The sequence below is a fragment of the Microtus ochrogaster genome, linkage group LG2 (assembly GCF_000317375.1).
Source record: "Microtus ochrogaster isolate Prairie Vole_2 linkage group LG2, MicOch1.0, whole genome shotgun sequence".
Classification (NCBI taxonomy): domain Eukaryota; kingdom Metazoa; phylum Chordata; class Mammalia; order Rodentia; family Cricetidae; genus Microtus; species Microtus ochrogaster.
In genome coordinates, this window is record NC_022028.1 from 54,836,181 (window position 1) to 54,857,659 (window position 21,479).

The 21,479-nt window shown below is 37.2% G+C and overlaps 2 protein-coding genes across 2 annotated transcripts; one reads left to right on the top strand and one right to left on the bottom strand.

Moving 5' to 3' along the window:
- Positions 1–5,109: 5,109 nt before the first annotated feature.
- Positions 5,110–6,051, bottom strand: LOC101995177 (olfactory receptor 2H2-like). The gene has a single exon (XM_005360497.1). The coding sequence runs from the start codon at positions 6,049–6,051 to the stop codon at positions 5,110–5,112; it is 942 nt and encodes a 313-aa protein (XP_005360554.1).
- A 14,252-nt stretch (positions 6,052–20,303) lies between these two features.
- On the top strand, positions 20,304–21,272 carry LOC101995469 (olfactory receptor 2B11-like). The gene has a single exon (XM_005360498.2). The coding sequence runs from the start codon at positions 20,304–20,306 to the stop codon at positions 21,270–21,272; it is 969 nt and encodes a 322-aa protein (XP_005360555.1).
- Positions 21,273–21,479: the final 207 nt, after the last annotated feature.

Below are 21,479 nucleotides of genomic sequence, written 5' to 3' on the forward strand. Positions count from 1 at the left end.
CCCAGCATCCTGTTCTGTTTTCTCCGCCTACCTAAGGGTTGGCCTATGAAATGGGCCTAGGCAGTTTCTTTATTAATAAGAAATCATTCCCACAGAGGGCCTTGGACTTCCCACAGGGCAGGGTACCCCGCCCTCTCTTAGAACTGGAGGGGAGAGGGAGGGTGAATGGGAGAGTGGGAGTGAAATGGGAGGAGGGGAAGAGGTGGAAATTTTGAATGGTATTATTTATAAAGCAAAAAATAAAAATAATAAAAATAAAAAAGAAAGTGCAATGACAAATTATTCATCCATTGTTTTCCAGTTGCATCAAATCCATTAATTGTTTATTTTTCTTTGGGACATTTTAAAAGAGAAACCATAATAGGAACAGGTAAGCATGAAGGGCTAACTTTATGCCATAACCAGCTCTCATAATGAAGTGGTAAAGAAGGCATCCCCAATAGATAGATTCCTCGTTTTTGAGAGACTATAGAAAACCAGTAGGAGAAGGATGCTCGCGAGTCTACAGTTGTACTATTAAGGATGTGGAATGTTAGTATAATGACTGTTCTTTACTCTCTATACTTTTTAAATTTTAGTTTTGAGATTACAATGTAATTACAACAATTTTTCTTCTTTTTCCTCCTTCCAAGCCATCCCATACACTCCTTCCTGCTCTCCTTCAAATTCTTGGTCTTTTCTTTCACTAATTGTTATTGGATGCACATATGCATATGCATATACATTTCTAAATATAATCTGTTGGGTACATATAATGCTACCTATGTGTGTTCTGTTTTGTTTTGTTTTACTGATTGGCACTGGACAACAAATTGGTATGCTCTTCCCTGGGGAAACAATTTCTACAGCTCCTAGGTTTTCTAGTTGCCTATAGTTCTTTGTGTAGCGTTGAGACCTCATGGGCTTTGCCTTTTTTGGTTTGGCATGTCCGTTGGTATATGCCCTGTATTCTTGCCCACATTACTTCAGTTTTGTTTTTATGTAATCAGTAATTGAGGGACTGTGATTTTATACTTAAGTATCAGAAAAAGAATACTTTCTCTTCTTTAGTGTCTGAATTTTTCAGATCTTCATTTTCAGAACATGCCTTCACCATGAATGGCACAGTGGATTAGTGAAGAAATTCTATGCCACCACCCAGTTGTCAGGAGAGTCTTCTAGCACTGTTAATGTGCAGTCAATGTCTCTCTAGATGGAGTGGACTCAGAAAGCACTTGCTGGCCTGCAGTTGCTAAACCTGAACTCTAAATTTCTGCTGAAGATTGGAAAGCTTGGATGTAAATATATAAAAAGGGAGAGTAGAGAAATAAGGATAGGAGTTACGTAACAAGAGATATCAACTGTACCAATGTCTACGAACAGTGTAAAAGGAGCTGATATTGACTCAGGTTCACTGAGGCTGCTCTTGTTTTGGTAAATCTGGTCAAATGGATGCTTGACATTATATGTAGTTTTATCTTGGAAGAGTGCAACATGCAGTTTGACTTTTGAATGTTTATGACACAAACAGAACTCTAGTAAAGTCCTAGTATCTGTAACTGCTAGACGCTTTCATTTTAAGTGATCTAGTCAGAGACTAGAGCATAACCTATGACATAAGAAATATAATTTATGCCGGGCGGTGGTGGCGCACGCCTTTAATCCCAGCACTCAGGAGGCAGAGGCAGGTGGATCTCTGTGAGTTCGAGACCAGCCTGGTCTACAGAGCTAGTTCCAGGACAGGCTCCAAAGCCATAGAGAAGCCCTGTCTCGAAAAACCAAAAAAAAAAAAAAAAAAGAAATATAATTAACCTTTGCCCCTAATTCTTGGCAGAGAGCTCATAAAACTTTTGGAATATACCTAGTAATAGGAGTGTCTTTTGTAATTCACAAGGAAACCCCTTTGCTCACATCAGAAATTATGGCAATGGGATGAGCTCAGGTGAGTTCCTCTACATAGCTTCAGTGTGAGAATGCTCAATAGAAGGAAACTCATGATAAATGTTTGCAATTTTCATTGGAATTGAAAAGTAGACTGGGTATGTCTGCCAAAATTCTAATTAATTTTATTAATTTCTTGTTTTGTACACATGTCAGAATTCTGGGAGGATGGATGTGATCAGAGAGGCACAAAATACACAATACCCACTCTCCAAAGCCTGACCTTTCTTGTAGCTTTCATTTGGCTATTCTTTCATAATACACCAGTAAATATTACAATAATAATGATATACTGAACTTTGCTGTAATTTAAAACTTTTCACTAAAGCTCAACAAAAGACGTATAGAGGAAAGACACAGTATAGATGAAAAATATCTGCAATCTCCATCTCTGCCGACAGTATATCCAAATATGCAAACAGCTTTGTCAGCTCCCCTTGTTCCCTTTCTGCCATTTCGCTCTCTCTCCCTTTATCTCACATGTGTCCCACTGCACTTTTCCACTTCCTCAAAAATCTTTTCTTTCCATTCCTGTAGTCCTCTTTCTTGTTTCATGACCTATACCAACACCCATACACATGTATACACCTGCAAAACATTAAAAGCTAGAACTCACACATGAGGGCAAAAATGAAATATTTATTTTTCTAAGTCTCAATTATCTTGTTTAATATAATAATTTCTGTATTCATCCATTTATACAAATTTTAGAATTTTGTTTTTCTTTGTAGCTGAATAAAATTTTATAAGATATATGTATTACATTTTCCTTATCCATTATCTCTTGCTGGATACTTAAACTGATTCCATTTTGACCCTATTTCCACCCTATTATAAATATGAATGTACAAGTATCATGGTGGTAGGATTCAAGTCCTTTGAGTATATGCCTAGGATTAGTATATTTTTAAATTAAAATTTATGCCTTAGAGGGCTCTTAAATCATCTATTTCCATTCTAAGTTACCTGGCACTATCCTTTTCCAATTTGTATTTTAAGCATATTGAACATGATGTAAGGAACCACTAAGGTAAGCTGCCTTCAGACTTAGCAACATTATTAAACACGGTCCCATCCATAGATAAAGAGCTACATGCAATTAATGGATGCTGGGAAAGGAATAATCAGCCTTTTCTAGGGATGAGACCACTAGCAGATTTCCCAGTCATAAGCAGTCAGCCACAAACACATACATATGAGCAAAACTGTTTTCTTTTGCATATGTTCATTTCAGATGTTGATATAAATGAACACAATTATAAATTACATATATATATTATATGCACACATATATGTAATTTAAATAGAAGAAATAATACATTTGAGACAGTTGGGGATAACATGGAAGGAGCTGGAGGGGTAAAGGAAGGGTGAAAATAATGTAAGTCCAATACTCATGTATAAAATTCTCAAAAACAATTTAAAAAATAAAACAATATTTTTTGGTGAGAATTACAGAAAACATAATTGCTATATACTAAAAACTTAAAGATTTGGTTGTGAAGTTACTGTTGTGTATTTCCCTCATCAATTCAAACCTGAGATAAAGGCATAGAATTACAAATTTCAAAATCCACTGAACTGTAATGGATTTTAGGAAAGTCATAAAACCATTATTTAAATGATTGATTAAATATTTGCCAAAGTAAAAAAATAATTATGGTATATTCACATAATTCCTCTTGTGGCCAGCTTGGTTGTAGTTTACAAATAATAATCCAAGTTCAAAATATTTAATATAAAATATTTACGCCTTAAATTGGTGCAGGTCATTTGGAAAATCACGGAGTCAGTGGCTACTCAAGGTACGTCTGCACATATTTCATGACTAGTGCATTTGAGAATAGGGCAAGTGTCAACACTCTGGATAAGAGAATATTCAGTTTAGTCATGATTTTACTTAAACTGAACTAGCAGATATGAACAGTAACAAAAGAGCAACATAGATCTTTGTTGGAGGATGACAATAAAAGTCAAGCTTCATTTAGTATTAGTAAACAAGGCTTCCCCACCCAAACATTATTAAATAGGATGATTTTTGTTTAATGTCTTTTATTGCCTTTTGAAGATGACAATCTCTGTATCATTGATGTTTTTGCATTTTGTTTGTCATTCCCACTACATATGTAGCTCATAAATATCTGTAACATAGAAAATAAAAATTGGATAATACACCCATTTTATTAAAATATGAAATTTACAATGGAGGAAAAAAGTCTAACTCTAATCCCAAAACTGGGGTCACAAGATACCAAATTCAAACTAAGGAATGTGAATTCAAACTAATGAATCTTAGAGGAACAGCACAAGGAATCCATGTTGGGCCTGGTTAACCTTGGCCAACGCTTTTGGATTGAGTAGTTACAGGTGTACAATATGTAAAACAGTGATAATGAGGTAGAAGTAACTCAGAATACAGATCATCAATTCAATGTACAGAGTTTCACACACATATCTTCTCCTATTAGCACAGGCATTTGACCTCCAGCTGCCTGAGAGGCTGGTGCAGGATAGCAAATTCAAGGCCTGTTTGGGCAACTTAGTGAGATTTCTTAAAATATATAGAAGGAGCTGAAGAGATGTCCAGTGGTCTAGAGTACTTGCTGTTCTTTGACGGATCCGAGTTCAGTTTCTAGCACCCATGTGATCTTGTAATTCCAGGCTCAGGGAATTCAACATTCTCTTCTGGCATCCATAGACACCTGTACACACAGGGTATACACTCACGTAAATTCATTCACATACATAAAAATAAATCTTTAATGCTTTTTTAAAGTAAATAAAAAGATGCCTGTGGTGTAGTTCAAAGAAAGTATTTGATTTATTTGTAGAATACTCTGGTTTTCAAATGAAGTAAATAGGAAGAGTTGAGATGTATGAAACATACTATTGGTATTTTATTTTGTAAGTATTGTGGTTCTTTCTCACAAATCACAAATCTTACAAATCTGTATTATATTGTTCAAGAAAATGACTATTAAAATAATGTATCTGTCATGTTGTGCCTGAATAAGCACTTTGAAGAAATTGCAGGTCTGTCTAACCAATAACTGATGAATAAAGTTAACACCACACCCCAAATAAAATGAAGTTATTCTTAATATTGGAGGTAAGCTACCTTAAGGTTTTGATCTATGATTGTTCTGTCTTTTCAAGTAAAGAATCAGAAACATATGTTAGCTTCTTTAGTTATCTGTGAGAACTCCAAATTCTCCACCCCAATCTTACCACTGCTCCCTTTACCTCCTTGTTCCTTAGTGTATAGATGAGGGGGTTAAGAGTCGGAGTTATTACAGTGTAGAAAAGGGTGAGAAACTTGCCCCGTTCATGAGCATAGTGAGTCTTAGGTTGAAGATAGACACCTGTGACGGTACCATAGAAGAGGGAGACAACAAGGAGGTGAGAAGTACATGTGCCAAATGCTTTTTTCTGCCCTGCCATTGATTTCATCTTCAGCACAGACTTCACAATAGCAGCATAGGAGGAAAGGATGATGACCAAAGGTAGCACTAGGAGAATAACACTGGCTATGGACATCTGCACTTCATTGTAGGTAGTATCTGCACTGGAGAGCTGAATCAGGGCTGGAACTTCACATACAATGTCATCTACCACCCGGTGGGAGCAAAAGGGCAATCTGAGGGTAGCAGAAGACTGGATCAGAGACTGAATCAGGCCAGCACCCCAAGCAAGGACAGCCAGTTGCACACAGACTTTGGGGTGCATGACAGTTGTATATCTTAGGGGATGACACACTGCTACATAGCGGTCCACAGCCATGACAACAAGAAGAACACATTCGGTGGCACCAAGCCACAGGAAGATGTAGAGCTGAGTGGCGCAGCCATGATAGGTGATAATCTTATTTGGACCTCCCAAATTAACCAACATCTGAGGAACACAACTGCTGGTGAAACAAATATCTAATAAGGAAAGATTGGAAAGGAAGAAATACATGGGGATTTGAAGCTTTGGATCCTTCAAGGAAATGAGAATTATGATTGTATTTCCAGCAAGAGTCAAACAGTAAAAGATCAAAATGACCCCAAAAAGTACCTTCTCTAAATATGGCCTGTCTGAGAAGCCACGGAGGATGAAATTGCCATGGCTGTTATTACAAACTGTGGCCATGCTTTCTGGACAATCACCTCGTCAGGAGATGACACCAAAATGGTTGTTCAAAAGCTTGTGAAGATCCTTACAAGCAGTAAGCAAGTCAGTGCAAATTGTTTGACTCCTTCTTACTTAAGAATATGAAGTTAGCCTGTAATGCTTAGGGGAGAAATAATAGATTGAGTGAGTAGTTTAATACTTGATATCTGCCATACATTCTTTTTTTCGAGACAGGGTTTCTCTGTAGCTTTGGTGCCCGTCCCGGAACTAGCTCTTGTAGACCAGGCTGGCCTCGAACTCCCAGAGATCCGCCTGCCTCTGCCTCCCAAGTGCTGGGATTAAAGGCGTGCGCCACCATCGCCCGGCTCCATACATTCTTTTTATCTTTGATGCTTTATATCTGTAGCTCTTCAAGGTAAACTGGGCAAAATATACTTACTTTCTAGTAAAACCACTTTGCTAAATATTAAATACGCTGCTTATCTGTTACCGAAGACAGCATTTGCTACATTTACTGAATGTACATTACTATGCAATGCTTATTATCTTTTACTTTCTCTTGTATTTTGTGCATCTTAATTTATCTATTTTCTTCTGGTTTCTATCCCTACTCTGTATTTTTCATTTCTTTCTTTTTGGCTTCTTCTCACACCCCCTTCATCTTTTTCAGTCCTCCTTTTCACTTTGTCTTTTAAACTTTGTCTTTATGCTGTGTGATCTTGTGAGTGGATTTGATCTTCTGCTTTATCTATCTTCATGGGGAAAAAAAACAAAACCCTTAAAATAATAACTCAACTCCCCCAAGTAACTTCTGAGTTAATGTGATCATACACATCTCTATGCAATGTCCTTTTCATCCAGTAAAGATTAACACTTGGTCTTTCATACAAGAATTCCTCATTCTCCATTTTGTGGTAAATTTGACTCTAAAATTTTAATTCCTAAATTTTGGTATTAGGATATTCACATATTTAAGGGGTGATGATGAAGAATAATAAAGTGAACTGGATAAACAAAAATCTTGCAATTAGTATTAAAACATTTTATGTAAGTAAAAACCAAATAAGTACAAATAATTTAATGTCATATATGCAATTGGGCTTTGCTTTGGGAAAGACATATTGAAGCAGATTTGGCTGAATGTTTCACAGTCAGTATTTATTATAATTAAAAATGTTAAAGTGTGGATTGCTCCCAGGAAAAGTTTTTTTTTTCAGAGCACTTAGATGCATAATGCAAATTTTACCATGTTTTGTTTACTTTATTCATAGTTTTTAGTCTTTCATGGATTCTAGAACATTCATATACTGTTTCTGTAATGTTATCTTTTCAGTGTCATTTACCCTTTATAGTCTCTATAATTTTTTAACTGTGGTGATGTATTTGCACTTTCCCTGTGAATATGAGTATAACACAGTCACAGAAGGCTAATTGTTGTTTTGAGGAATTTTGCTTCCTGTATCCGTATCTACAGTCTCATTCTGTCCTTTGAGTTTTATCAAACTGTTTATAGTAACTGACTACAGATTCTGTCTGTTTCCTCGCTTGAGTAGCAGTGTCTCTATGTCTGCATTTCTTGGATTCTATATATCAGTTTATCTACATTCTACCTCCCATCTTCTAATTAATTACTGATCATTTCAGGAAATATATTTTCCCAGGATCAACTGTTTATACACTGTTTTTCATTAGGAGACAGTCTTCACTTAACTGGTTTTCATTATACAAAATTTAATAATTCTCTTTGTCTATTCTTGTTCAGATTTCCATTTTCCAGAAAATAATAATTATCTCTTGATTGTTATTTCAACTCACCTCTTTTACTTTTTTCAGCTTTATACACAGAGTTCAAATAAACACATGGTGACCTTCTGATCCATATGAACACAAATTAAAAAGACAGCATTTGTATATTTCTCTTAAAATTGATGTCTCTGTTTCAGATGTAGCTTGTCACTTGAGCATTGGTCTTATTTCATCAAACTACTGAGTCCTCCGTGAACTCATGTTCATTGCACACAATCTGACAGTCGTCCACTTTAGAATTCTAGTATATACTCCTCTCTCTGTCTTGAGGCCTCAAACCATGAGAGACCATTTTGCATATGAACAATAGTTTCCCAGAAACATTGAGTCTTAATAACCCAAGGGAAATCCTCAACTGAAGATGATTGTAAGTGGATAAATGCTTAACCAGTCTTCCTTCAGGTACAAATGTCCTTTATCTGGACAGCCCTGAAAAAAGATATAACCATTCCATAAAACTTGGTTGTCACCCTAATACCTGGTTATCAAAATTTTATATTGTGTTTCCTATTTATTTAGTTCATTCTCCTTTCTCCTATTACACTTAACTTAGTATCACAGCCAAAGTTATTTAACTTCACCTACATCTTTAGCTAAATTCCTGCAATTAGGAGAACCTAAATAAAAAGAGAATGGTAGAAATTGACTTAGAAGTAAGTACCTTAGAAGAATATTTAGGAAATAAATCATGCATCAGTTAGATAACCAAGGATCCTGAACTGTTAAATAATCATGGTAACTCCTATCATGTGCCAACATCACCATCACTCATAATCATTCTCACTAATAGCTTTAGATGAGGAAGTTGAAGGGGTTCTAGCAAGCCTGAGCATGGCAAACATAGGCATAAGCATGACAGATATTGTAGACTTTTCTTCTCTCTTGCTAAAACCATTAAATTTCTAAAACTAGCTCCTAAGATCTATTCCCATATTTGGCCACTGAATCATTTCTGAGATGAAACACCAAGTTTCAACAATCAAAATTCAATATTTGGCTAGTATGTCCAATCAGGATTTACCAACTCCCCCTAGCACAGACTCCTGTCCTTTCCCACTAATAACCCAGTCCTACAGAAACACTCTATCTTGATTCTCTTGCTCTTGTTCTCTTGTTGTACTTGTTTGCTGCTACTACTGTCTCCCTACTGCCACCGTCACTGCCTTTCCTCCCCATGGCAATAAATCTGCTTTGTGCTGAGAATTTGATATCTGGGTATGTCCTTTACTGGTTCCAGGGGAACAACCTCTGTAGCATGAATAATAAAAACCCAGAGACAGATACAGGGATTAATGCTTATGATCAGAGAAACAGAGCAGTAAGTCACTAGAAAGACCTTTTACCTCTACCAATGCTCAGACCAAAGGGCAATCCTCAGACTGCCTAGATTGTGCTGTGTCTCCACCAAATCTCAGACCCCACATTCCGACGAGTTCCTGTCTCTTTCCCTTCATATTCCTCCCTCCAACCAGCCATTTCACGCCTGTCTCCATTTCACTAGTGCTGGGATAAAAGGGATGAGATCACAAGCACTGGGATTAAAGATGTGCGATGCCCAAACGTTAGGATTATAGGTATGAGCCACCCCACCTGGGTCTGTTTCTGGTTCAATCTTGCATAGCCCAATGTAATTTTGAATTTACAGAAATCTGTCTGCCTCTGTCTCCCAAACCTGGGATTAAAGGTGTGTGCTATCACTCCCGGGTCTCTAGTGGTTTAGCTTTGCACTCTGATCTTCAGGCCAACTTTATTTATCAAATAAATAATATTAGATATAATAATATCAAAATATTAAAATACAAGAAAAATTATTCAACCTGACATCACCTTGCTGTAGGAATTCCTACAGCCAGTAGCCTTAAATTACCCTCCCACTTGGGCGTGGCCTGTTATAGGGTTTATACTGATGTAAAGCACTTCTGGCCTCTTTTATGGCTGCGGGATTCGGTTGCTGTTCTCCATTCCAGCAGAGGATATTGATCTGTGAGTCTACCCCTAAATAATGACCCTCTATTGTTCTCAGTTCTGAGCTAGTGTGGGATTTCTTTTAAGCGTCCTTCTTCATATGGCGCTTCATGTGGATTCAGACTCCACACCTACCCAGGGATGGCCTGAGGGCCTACCTGATCCACAGCCCAGAAAGTCTCCCAACCCTGCCTGCTTGGCTTGCTTTTACCTAAGTGGCTTTTATTTTATTTTATTATTATTATTATTTTTTTTTGTAGAACCCCTGCCACAGTGGTGCTAACTGCATGTGGGGACTTGGAAATTTCCTAGTTCACGTGTGCCCCCTGCCCTCATTGCTGTGTTCCTTGCTGCTTGAAGTCTCTTGCACAGCTTCTGGTTTGTGCTCCCTGCCTGTGAGTTCTGGGTTTTTTGCTCTGTGTATTGAATTGATTTAATTGCTTTTAATTTGTCAGGCAAAGCATATTTCTCAGTATTGACCCAGCACCAAAGTGGTAATCTAAAGCGGCTGAAGAGCTTTCGTGTCGCCACTGGCTGAATCCTTGTTAGTTGTGACTCTGCAAACACAACACCTACTGGACAATAAATATTATTACACCTAAAACAATTTACCAGATCTCATAACAGGTAATTAATAAAACAATATGGCAGACAACATTAACATTAAAACTTTTAGTGACTTTTTTGCTAATACCATGGATTGTGTTATGCAAGCTTTATATGGTTATGGTGACACATCCATTTATTATTTTTTTCTTCTTACTATATCCTTAAGAAAGAATATGGCACTTTTAAAAATGATACAGTCTTTTTATCAGTAGATTATTTTTTATTACTTTATAAATAATATCATTCAAAATTTCCACTTGCTCCCCTCCTCTCACTTCCCTCTCACTTCCCTCTCACTGTCCCACTTACCCGCCCCCTCCAGTCCTAAGAGAGGGCAGGGTACCCTGCCCTGTGGGAAGTCCAAGGCCCTCCCCACTACATCCAGGCTTAGGAAGGTATACATCCAAATATAATAGAATCCCAAAAAGCCAGTACATGCAGTAGAGACAAATCCCAGTGCCATTATCATTGACTTCTCAATCTGCCCCAATTATCAGCCACATTCAGAGGGTCCAGTTTGATCCCATGCTCATTCAGTCCCAGTCCAGCTGGATTTGGTGAGCTCCCATTAGCTCAGGCACACTGTCTCAGTGGGTGGACCAACCCCTCGTGGTCCTGACTTTCTTGCTCATATTCTCCCTCCTTCTGGTCTTCAACTGGACTTTGGGAGCTCAGTCCAGTACTCCATCGTGGGTCTCTGTTTCTATCTCCATCCATTGCTGGATGAAGGTTATATGGTGATATTCAAGATAGTCATCAGTCTGACTACAGGACAAGGCCAGTTCAGGCACCCTCTCCTCCAATGCCCAGGGTCCTAGCTGGGGACATCTCCGTGGACACCTGAGAACCCCTCTAGAGCCAAGCCTCTTGCCAACCCAAAAATGGCTCCGTTAATTAAGATAGCTTCTTCCCTGCTCCCATATCCATCCTTCCTCCATCTCAATCATCCCACTCCCCCAAGCTCTCCCAACACTCCTCTTCTCCCTTTACTCTCCCCCTCTTCTCTTTCCCAACCTTACCCCCATCCCCATGCTCCAACTTTTTCCTGGAGATCTGGTCTGCTTCCAGTTTCCAGGAGGATCTATATATGGTTTTCTGTGGGTTCACCTTATTACTTAGCTTCTCTAGGATCGTAAACTATAGGTTCAATATCCTTTGCTTATGTGTAGAATCCAAGAATGAGTGAGTACATACCACTTTTGGGGTCTGGTTTATCTCACTCAGGATAGTGTTTTCTATTTCCATCCATTTGCATGCAAAATACAAGATGTCATTGTTTTTTTACCACTGAACAGTACTCTAATGTGTAGATGTGTCACACTTTATTTATCTATTCTTCCATTGAGGGGCATCTAGGTTGTTTCCAGGTTCTGGCTATTACCAATAATGCTGCTATGAACATAGTTGAACAAATGCTTTTGTAGTATGATTGGGCAACTCTTGGGTATATTCCCAAGAGTGGTATTGCTGGATCCTGAGGTAGGTTGACTCCCAATTTTCTGAGAAACCACCACACTGATTTCCAAAGTGGTTGCACAAATTTGAATTCCCACCAGCAATGGATGAGTGTTCCCCTTACTCCACAGCCTCTCCAGCATAGGCTATCATTGGTGTTTTTTTTTATTTTAGCCATTCTGACAGGTGTAAGATAGTATCTCAAAGTTGTTTTGATTTACATTTCCCTGATAGCTAAAAAAGATGAGCATGTCCTTAAGGATCTTATGGCCATTTGAAATTCTTCTGTTGAGAATTCTCTGTTCAGTTCAGTACCCCATTTTTAATTGGGTTATTTAGAATTTTAATATCTAGTTTCTTGGGTTCTTTATATTTTTTCAGATCAGACCTTTGTCTGATGTGGGATTGGTGAAGATATGCTCCCATTAAGTAGGTTGTCTTTTGTCTTAATGACTGTGTCCTTTGCTTTACAGAAGCTTCTCAGTTTCAGGAGGCCCCAATTATTCATTGTTGCTCTTATTGTCTGTGCTACTGAGGTTATATGTAGGAAGTGATCTCCTGTGCCCATGTATTGCAGGCTATTTCTCACTTTCTCTTTTATCAGGTTCAGTGTGGTTGGATTTATATTGAGTTCTTTAATCCATTTGGACTTGAGTTTTGTGCATGGTGATAGATATGAATCTATTTTCATTCTTCTACAAGTTGACATCCAGTTATGCCAGCACCATTTGTTAAAGATGCTCTCTTCCTTTCTATAATTTTAGCTTCTTTGTCAAAAATCATGTGTTCATAGGTTTGTGGATTAATATCCAGGTCTTCCGTTCAATTCCATTGGTCAACGTCTCTGTTTTTATGCCAATACCAACCTGTTTTCATTACTGTAGCTCTGTAATAGAGTTTGAAGTCAGGGATGGTAATGCCTCCAGAAGATCCTTTATTGTATAGCATTGTTTTCGCTATATAAAGTTGATTATTGTTCTTTCAAGGTCTGTAAAGAATTTTGTTGGAATTTTGATGGGGATTGCATTGAATTTATAGATTACCCTTGGTAGAATTGCCATTCTTAGTATGTTGATCCTAACAATCCAAGAGCATGGGGGATCCTTCCATTTTCTGGTGTTCTTTTAAATTTCTTTCTTCAAAGCCTTAAAGTTCTTATCAAATAGATCTTTCACTTCCTTGGTTAGTTTTACCCCCAAGATACTTTATGCTATTTGTGGCTATCGTGAAAGGTGAAGTTTCTCTGATTTCCCTCTCTGCTTCTCTATCCTTTGTGTATAGGAGGGCTACTGATTTTTTTTGAACTGATCTTGTATCCTGCCACATCACTGAAGGTATTTTTCAGTATTTTTCAGCTGTAGGAGGTCTTTGGTAGAGTTTTTAGGGTCACTTATGTACACTATCATATCATCTGCAAATAATGAAAGAAGATGTGCTACATTGAAGAAGAGGTTTTGCTTTTGTTTCCACAGGAGAAGAAAAACTATGGGTATCATCAAAATTAATAAAGATTTGGCTTGAAAAGGAGAAACCTCTTGAAAGAGAAAGGACAGCTCATTGGTGACAACCATAGAGGTGGTCAGTAGGGTTGGGGCAGGATTCTGTTCTTATCTTTGAAGGAAAATACTCATCTTCAAAAGGCCAAGAGACCCTGGACATCTAAATGCCTAAAGAGGAAAAGACAATTATCCAGATATGATCACCAAGCAAAAAGAACTATGACTAATGAGGACATGTCATTTGAGGGTGAGAATCTCAAAAACATAAACTAAAATATTAATCATGATTCACTTAAAAATCAAAGCTGTCTTTGGAGTTAGACACTGTCTCTGTCCTTCTTTAAATCCAAGCATGCTGTTAAAATAAGAATTCAGAGTTTCTGTCTCATGTCAGGAGTCATGATATGGGACAGAAAGAAAAAATAATTTAGAAAAAAATATTTTTCTTTATACCTATTTTTGTCTCTATTGTACCTTTCATTGAATATATTACATATATGTATATATATATGTGCGTATGTCTATATAAGTAATGTTTAAGTTTTCCACAATGAACAATGAATTTTCCTGCAGTGATCTTTGAAGTTTCCAGGAAGAAGATCGGGCCCCAAAACAACTCCACCTGGTTGATATGACGTCATGATGCTGACAGCACTACTATAAGACCTGTTTTAAGTACCAGCTGCTCAAGATTGTTCCAACTTGGTTTGCTGATATGGTGCCCTTTTTACAATATTCTGGCTGGAACTCCAAATAGGAGCCTCAGAAAAATCCTACCAAATACCCAGAGATACCAGACAGAAATCTTGGAACCTAATTATCATCTTACTTTCACAGGATTCCATCAAAAGGACATCACCCTCATGACAGTTGGAAGTAATTCTAGAAGATGACGTCCCCTCTCACAACAAAGATACGTGCATTGTCTTAGTTAGGGCTACTATTGCTATGATGAAACACCATGGCCAGAAACAAGTTGATAAAAAATGGTTTATTTGGCTTATACTTTCATATTGTAGTCCATCTTTGAAGGAAACCATGGCAAGAACTCAAACAGGTCAGAAATCTGGAGGCAGGAGCTGATGCAGAGACCATAGAGGGTGCTGCTTACTGGCTTGCTCATCATCACCTGCTCAGTCTGCTTTCTTATAGAACCCAGAACCACCAGCCCAGGGATTGTACCACCCACAGTGAGCTATGGCCTCCAGGAGGTATTTTCTCAGTTGAGGTTCCCTTCTCTCAGATGACTCTAGCTTTTATACAGTTGACATAAAATTAGCCAGCACAGGCATATATAAAGTACATATAATGTAAATTATATATAAATTATAATGTAATTAAAGACGGTGCTAGTTTAAAAATGTGGCAGTTGTAGATTCTCCTCCAAAATTGATGACCTCACAAGCCCCAGGAAGTTGGCTTGGTTCTAGTACAACATATAGTTTCCTTGTATACCTAAAGTTTGTGTGTGTGTGTGTGTGTGTGTGTGTGTGTGTGTGTGTGTGTTTGTATACATATGTGGTTTAAATGAAATCTTTCTTTCTAGGTTGAAAATTCTCCCTATAAGAATCACATACTATCTAAACAACCCCACACCACGAATGAAAAGCTTCCTTTGAGCCGCTAATCAGGGCTGCCCAAGAGACTACCCAGTACTCCAAACCAGCTGTCATCTCAGTGTCTACTCTTTCTCTTAACATCCGTAAGAGACAGCCATGGAAGAAATACCAGAGGGTTGGAGGACAGAGAAAAAGAACATAAACACCCAGCACAAGTGCAGCAAAAAAGTGGTACTCAGATATCAGTAACTTTGTTTAGAAGGATTATGGAATTGGTGGGAAAAGAGAAACACCTCTACTTGTACCTGTTTTTCAAAGTGTTTGAATTTACTTCTCTAATTAATGTACATTTGGATTATTAAATGCTTAAAATACACACTGAAATATTCCCAATAACACAGATTTCCTAATGTTGCTGCAAGGTCAGAGTGAATATGGTTATTAGAATTAGATACACTGGTTGTATATGAATCTATGAGGAACAAATCTAAAACTGCTGCATGGCCTATGTGAGAAAATTGTAACAAGTGAATGTAAGAGTATATAGTAGGTATTACTCAGTAAGCAATAGGCACATTACTTTCTCATCATTGCCTTTTTATTGTGATAAAATATTAAATATTTAGAAGATTTTGAGTATTTCCAGAATACTCATAGTGGATACTGTATTTTCATTACATATTATTTTTATTATTCTCATCATTTTTATTATACTTTATTGTTATATGATATCTTTAAAGGTGATATATCAAAAAATTCTTAATTCCCCAAAAAACCTGATTCATACAAGCTCATCTTTAATTGTATAGATTTTAGCTCATATTCAGTGCATTGGGAAATGGAAACTCTTTTTAAAATGCATTCCCACTGAGACAGATTGTCTCCAAGCCTCAGGAAGAGGTAACTAATTGTGTTCATGTGAAGCGTGTCCTCAGAGAATTCTTTCCCAAGGAACTGTCTCTGTCTAGTCACTCAGGAAAATAGTAAATGAGTTGTCTATGGAAACAATTCCCAAGAGTCTCAGAAATAGCTAAGAACGATGATAACTTAAAAGCCTTCTTGGTGTTTTCTTTCATTGTCTTTCTAACTTGAACTTTTTCTCCACTTTGGCACCTTTGTATGAACTGAAAACCTGAGAGTTCCGAAACAAAACTCCCACCTTCATTAGAGTATCTTTGCTTCTGAAAAGAAAAAAGTCAAATACCTTCCTTTATAATCACTTTTTAGCAAATAAAGCGTGCTCATCAAAATACGGTAAGTAAAGAGACACTTGTATTAACAAGCAGGCTCTCCCAAGAAATGTAGAAAATTGGGCTGCAGTGTCTAATTGCTACACAGAAGTGACAGCTTCATTCTAAAGTCATATATAAGCTTTGGTGTATGTCTTTCAGTTGCTCTATGAACAACTAGACTTTAATTTGTAATTCATTTCTTTCTAAGTCTATCACTGAAACCAAACTTAGAAGCCCTTCAGTTTTCATAAGTACTATGGATGCTGATTACCTTAGTGAAGTATTAATGCATTCGTCAGTCATCTGACCTCATAAAACATGTTCAAACACTATTAATTTTTTTCATGTTTAATCCAATGCTTTAGTCTCTGATTTTAATGAAGGGTGTTTTCAAAATAAACATGGCTTTTTTGCAACATCCAAACCCCAAAAGAACTGTAAATATAAATGAAATTCTGTGCAATATCAAACTGAATATGAATATGTTATGCTAATATGAAAATGCAAGCAGAAATATGGACAGCATGGCAATAGAAAATCATCCTGTAATTTATCAATGATTTTAAACTCTCTTAGATGTATACAGCCCTGTGAGTTGAAATAGTGATCAATCTCTGAATAAGAAAATAAAAATCTCTCTCCTGTTTCCATCCCCACCTGCCCCAGTCCACTCACAAAATCCAAATGAACTTTTCCCAGGGAGATCCTTGATACACCCCAGACTTCTCCTCTTTATCTAACTTCTCTGGGTCTATGGATTGCATTATGTTTATTCTTTACTTAAGAGTTAATATCTGCTTATAAATGAGTACATACAATGTTTGATTTTCTGGGTCTCGGTTGTGTCAGGATGGTTTGTTTTAGTTTTATCCATTTTTTGTTGGACTCCTAACAGTGGAAGTGGGGGTGTCTCTGACCCTTTTGTCTCCTACTGAGACCCTTTTCCTCATGCTGGGTTACCTCATCCATCCTTGGCATAAGGGTTTATGTCTCTTAGAGTCTTACTGAGTCTTATAATGTCATGTTTGGTTGGTATCACTGGAAGGCCTGCTCTTTTCTAAAGGTAAAACAAAGGAGCAGCTGATCTGGGGGAGAGAGATGTGTTGGGTGGACTGGTAGGAGAGGAGGGAGTGGAAACCATCATCAAGATGTATTTTATGAGAGAAGAATAAAGAAAAAGATAAAAAGAAAATCAAAGTCATTGAATTCAAGAGCTGTACATAATATATTCCCAAAATAACTAAAATAATCCAAAAGTGCACAGACATAAGAATAAAGATAAATGTACTAGAAGGGAAGTCTCATTCATTTCAGCAGAAATAGGAAGGGAAAGGTAGAGTACACATTAAAATGAGTGTTAGATTAACTTAATTATGAAAGAATTTATAGAGACCAAATCTAAAATTACTCTTTGTAAAACTAATGGTTCACATATCTTTCAAAATTATGACTATAGCCATGTTAAATAAACAGTATTCAGTAATGTGCATATGTTACATTTTTGAAAATACTTATTTTACAATCATGATACAAAACTCTTATTTCATATTTCTTCTACAACTTTTTCACATGAAATAAGAGTCTAGTCTACAATATCTGTGATATTAGAGGTGCTTTTCTAAATATAGTCAGATCAGAAGTATGCAGCATCCACATGCACCATACCCTTAGTATCAGGTATTTACTGTGAAGTCTATAATGCTGACTTATAATCTGCCGATATTCAACTTTATTTTAGGCACTGTTAATTCTTGATGTCTAGGTTAATCCAGAGTTCTTAGAAAACTAACAGAACAAGTTCCTACAAGTATGTTAAAATACACAAATGAGATCTTCTGTTCCATAGCATTTGAGAGCAGGTGCTAAAGGATTTTAAGAGCTGAAAAAGCTTGCTACAGTGATTATGACAAGCGCTCACTAGGAAGTTGTTGAAGAGCCTGGATAGATGACTCAGCAGTTACGAATGTTGACTGCTCTTCTACAGGAGCTGGGTTCTATTTCCAGCATTAACGCGGAGGCTCAAAATCATCATTAATTCCAGTTCCAGGAATCCTTTGCCCTCTTTTGGTCTCTGTGGGCACCAAACACTCATCTGCTGCACAAATATCTATACAGGGGAAACATGCCTTTATACAAAATATTTTTTATTTTGTGTTGAAAAACAGAAGTTTTGGAATGATTATTTTACTACATGGAAGTTTTTTGCTTTCTGTTTTTTTTTATTTTTTTATTTTATTTTATTTTATTGCTTTCTGTTTTTAATGAAGGCATCTTACCTAGGATAGCGGATAGTCAAAGAACATGATTCATATCTTAGTCTGGGTGGCCCCTTATAAAACCTCACAAAGTGGGTGAGCCTTCAGTGAAATGAGGGCTGTGCATCTGCTTCTAACTATAACAAATTAGTCTGTTCTTAAGGTGCTGATTTGTAGAGTAATTCAGATTTGGCCAGTGGAATGTAATGTTAACACCATGTTTGAATTTTTATTTTTTCAGGGATGACTTTTTATGAAACACTAATAAATAAAATTTGTATTTTTTAAGCATTGTTTTACTCTGTTCCTCTATTTTATTGTATTGCCATTTACTTTAGCTGCAAAGAAAGGCAAGAAATAAATCCAGGAAACATAAAATGGCTGGGATTTTAATGCCTCTTTATCTGAAGTAAGATACCTGCTGAAGAACATTTCTGGAGTTGGAAACTATATTCACAATACCAGTGTGACTAACAGAAAGTAATACATCCCTGATAACTGACCAAATTTTTATACTATAAAAAAGCATTGAGCTCATTGATAAAGAAGTATCTCTACATACTCTAACAAATAACTGATGGTCTCTTAGTGAAGCTTCTAACAGAGAGGGCAGGACCTCTCCCTGATGGTTAACTGGCTTTTGGTAACCTGTTACTTGTGCTGTATTACCTGCCCCCATCTCCATGTAAGGGGAGAAGCTGAGTCCTGCCTCAACTTGATGTGCCAAGCTTTGTGTAAGTCCTTGGGACGCCTGACTCTTTTGGAATGGAGATGGAGAAGTACATGGTGAGGGGGGTAGATGGAAAATGGGAAAAGACAGGAGAAAGGAGGAAGGGGAAACTGGTTGGTTTATAAAATAATTGGAAAAGGTATTACTTAAATGAAAAAGAAATTATCTCTGCAACATGGATAAATTAGCTATAATTGATCATGAATTATTGAATCTAAAACTTTCACTAAATAGTTATAAAACAAAACACATAAATACCAAAAAATAATAACACTGTAATTGTGGCTTAACTCATTTGGTTAATAAAATAGGGGGCTGTTGGTAACTGTACTAATATGAAGAATAAATATTAACAGTGCTTAAACTGTTTGACTCAATCTCAACTACACAAAAGAGGCTTGTTTAAATATCAAATATCCTCATTCCTCAAACAGAAGATTTGATCAAACAGCTTAGGAGAGTTCAACCATTCATTGTCAGAGCTCAGAGCTCTTCTTCTCAAATTCTCTGGCTATCTCTGGACATGTTCATATGTTTCTATAATGCCTTTAGCACTGCTGTTTTAATTAGCTCCTCAGTTTTACTTCACATGTACTTTCAGATAATCAGAAATTCCCTTTAAAATTTAGTATAATAAATGGATGATAAATAACAAGTTTTTTAGATTATTATGTTATTTTTGTGCATGTAGAAGCTATATGTATACTGTGTGGATATGCAGACATTATGCATGCTGTGGGTGTGTTGTACATATAAAATCCAGAGTCCATTTCAAGTTTTTTCTACATATGATTACTACTTTATGTCTTGATACTGTGCCTTCAGCTAAGCTTGGAACTTATGAATTCAGCTACACTAGCCAGCCAGCAAGCCCTAGAAAAATAACCAATGTTTTCTTAAGCTGAGCTTGTATTATATTGATTTGTTCCCATTGCCAGCACTTTACCTGAGTACTGGAGATAGAACTTATATCCTCTTGCTTTGGCAGAATGATTTATTCTGACTCATTTATCTGTGAAGCACTCCTGCCATGTTATTTCAACCACAGAATACCAACCCTGTCTTTGATAGTCCCAACCAACAAATCACGAGTCTTTGCTATTCCTATAATACTAACTTTCTTGATACTTCTTTACCATAGGTGAATCAGACTGCAAAGAATGACAATCATCAATAAAAGTCACCCAGAAGAATTCATTCTGCTTGGCTTTGCAGACCGTCCTTGGCTGGAACTCCCTCTCTTCATCATTCTACTGGTAACATATCCACTGGCCATGTTGGGAAACATTGCCATCATTCTGGTGTCCATATTAGACCCCCATCTCCACAGTCCCATGTATTTCTTCCTCACCAACCTCTCCTTTCTGGACATGTGCTACACCACAAGCATTGTGCCTCAGATGCTAACCAACCTTGGAGGATCAACAAAGACCATCAGCTACATGAGGTGTGTAGTACAGCTTTATTTCTTCCACATAATGGGGGGCACAGAGTGTGTCCTCCTGGCTCTTATGTCCTTTGACCGCTATGTTGCCATCTGCAAACCTCTGCACTACACCCTTATCATGAATCAGCGTACCTGCCTCCTGTTAGTGTCCACCGTGTGGCTAACAGGAATTACCTATGCTGTCTCAGAGGCCACTGTGACACTGCAATTGCCACTGTGTGGACACAATAAACTGGATCACTTGGTGTGTGAGATTCCAGTTCTGATAAAAACTGCCTGTGGTGAAAAAGAGACTAATGAGCTTGCTCTCTCTGTGGTATGCATATTTATCTTAGCTGTTCCCTTGTGCTTAATTCTTGCCTCCTATGCTTGTATTGGACATGCTGTGCTTAAAACCAAATCTTCAGAAGGAAGGAAAAAGGTCTTTGGGACATGCTCCTCTCATCTCATAGTAGTTCTCTTATTCTATGGCCCAGCCATTAGCATGTATCTTCAGCCACCCTCCTCTATTACAAAAGACCAACCCAAATTCATGGCTCTTTTCTATGGAGTAGTGACTCCTACTCTGAACCCCTTCATCTATACCCTAAGGAATAAGGATGTAAAGGGAGCTTTAAGTAAGCTATCCAGGTACATTTTTAGTCCAAAGAGAAATTTTGTAGACATCAAACAAAATAGTTGACAAATTAGAGGCTTTTCATATAACTCATTTACTATACAGGGCTTGTCTTTTTTGTTTATGTGTTCTTACCAAAGATGTCATGTTACTTACATTCTTTTTAACGATGGTAAATAATAGGAGTATCAAGGGATTGCTGCCCTACGAGTTTTATGTATATGGGTGTGTGTGGAGTAGTGTGTGGTAATGAACTGCTGTCTTAAGGAAATG

Coding starts and splice junctions, on each gene's coding strand:
- LOC101995177 (XM_005360497.1), bottom strand. CDS start 6,051: ATGGCCACAGTTTGTAATAACAGCCATGGCAATTTCATCCTCCGTGGC.
- LOC101995469 (XM_005360498.2), top strand. CDS start 20,304: ATGACAATCATCAATAAAAGTCACCCAGAAGAATTCATTCTGCTTGGC.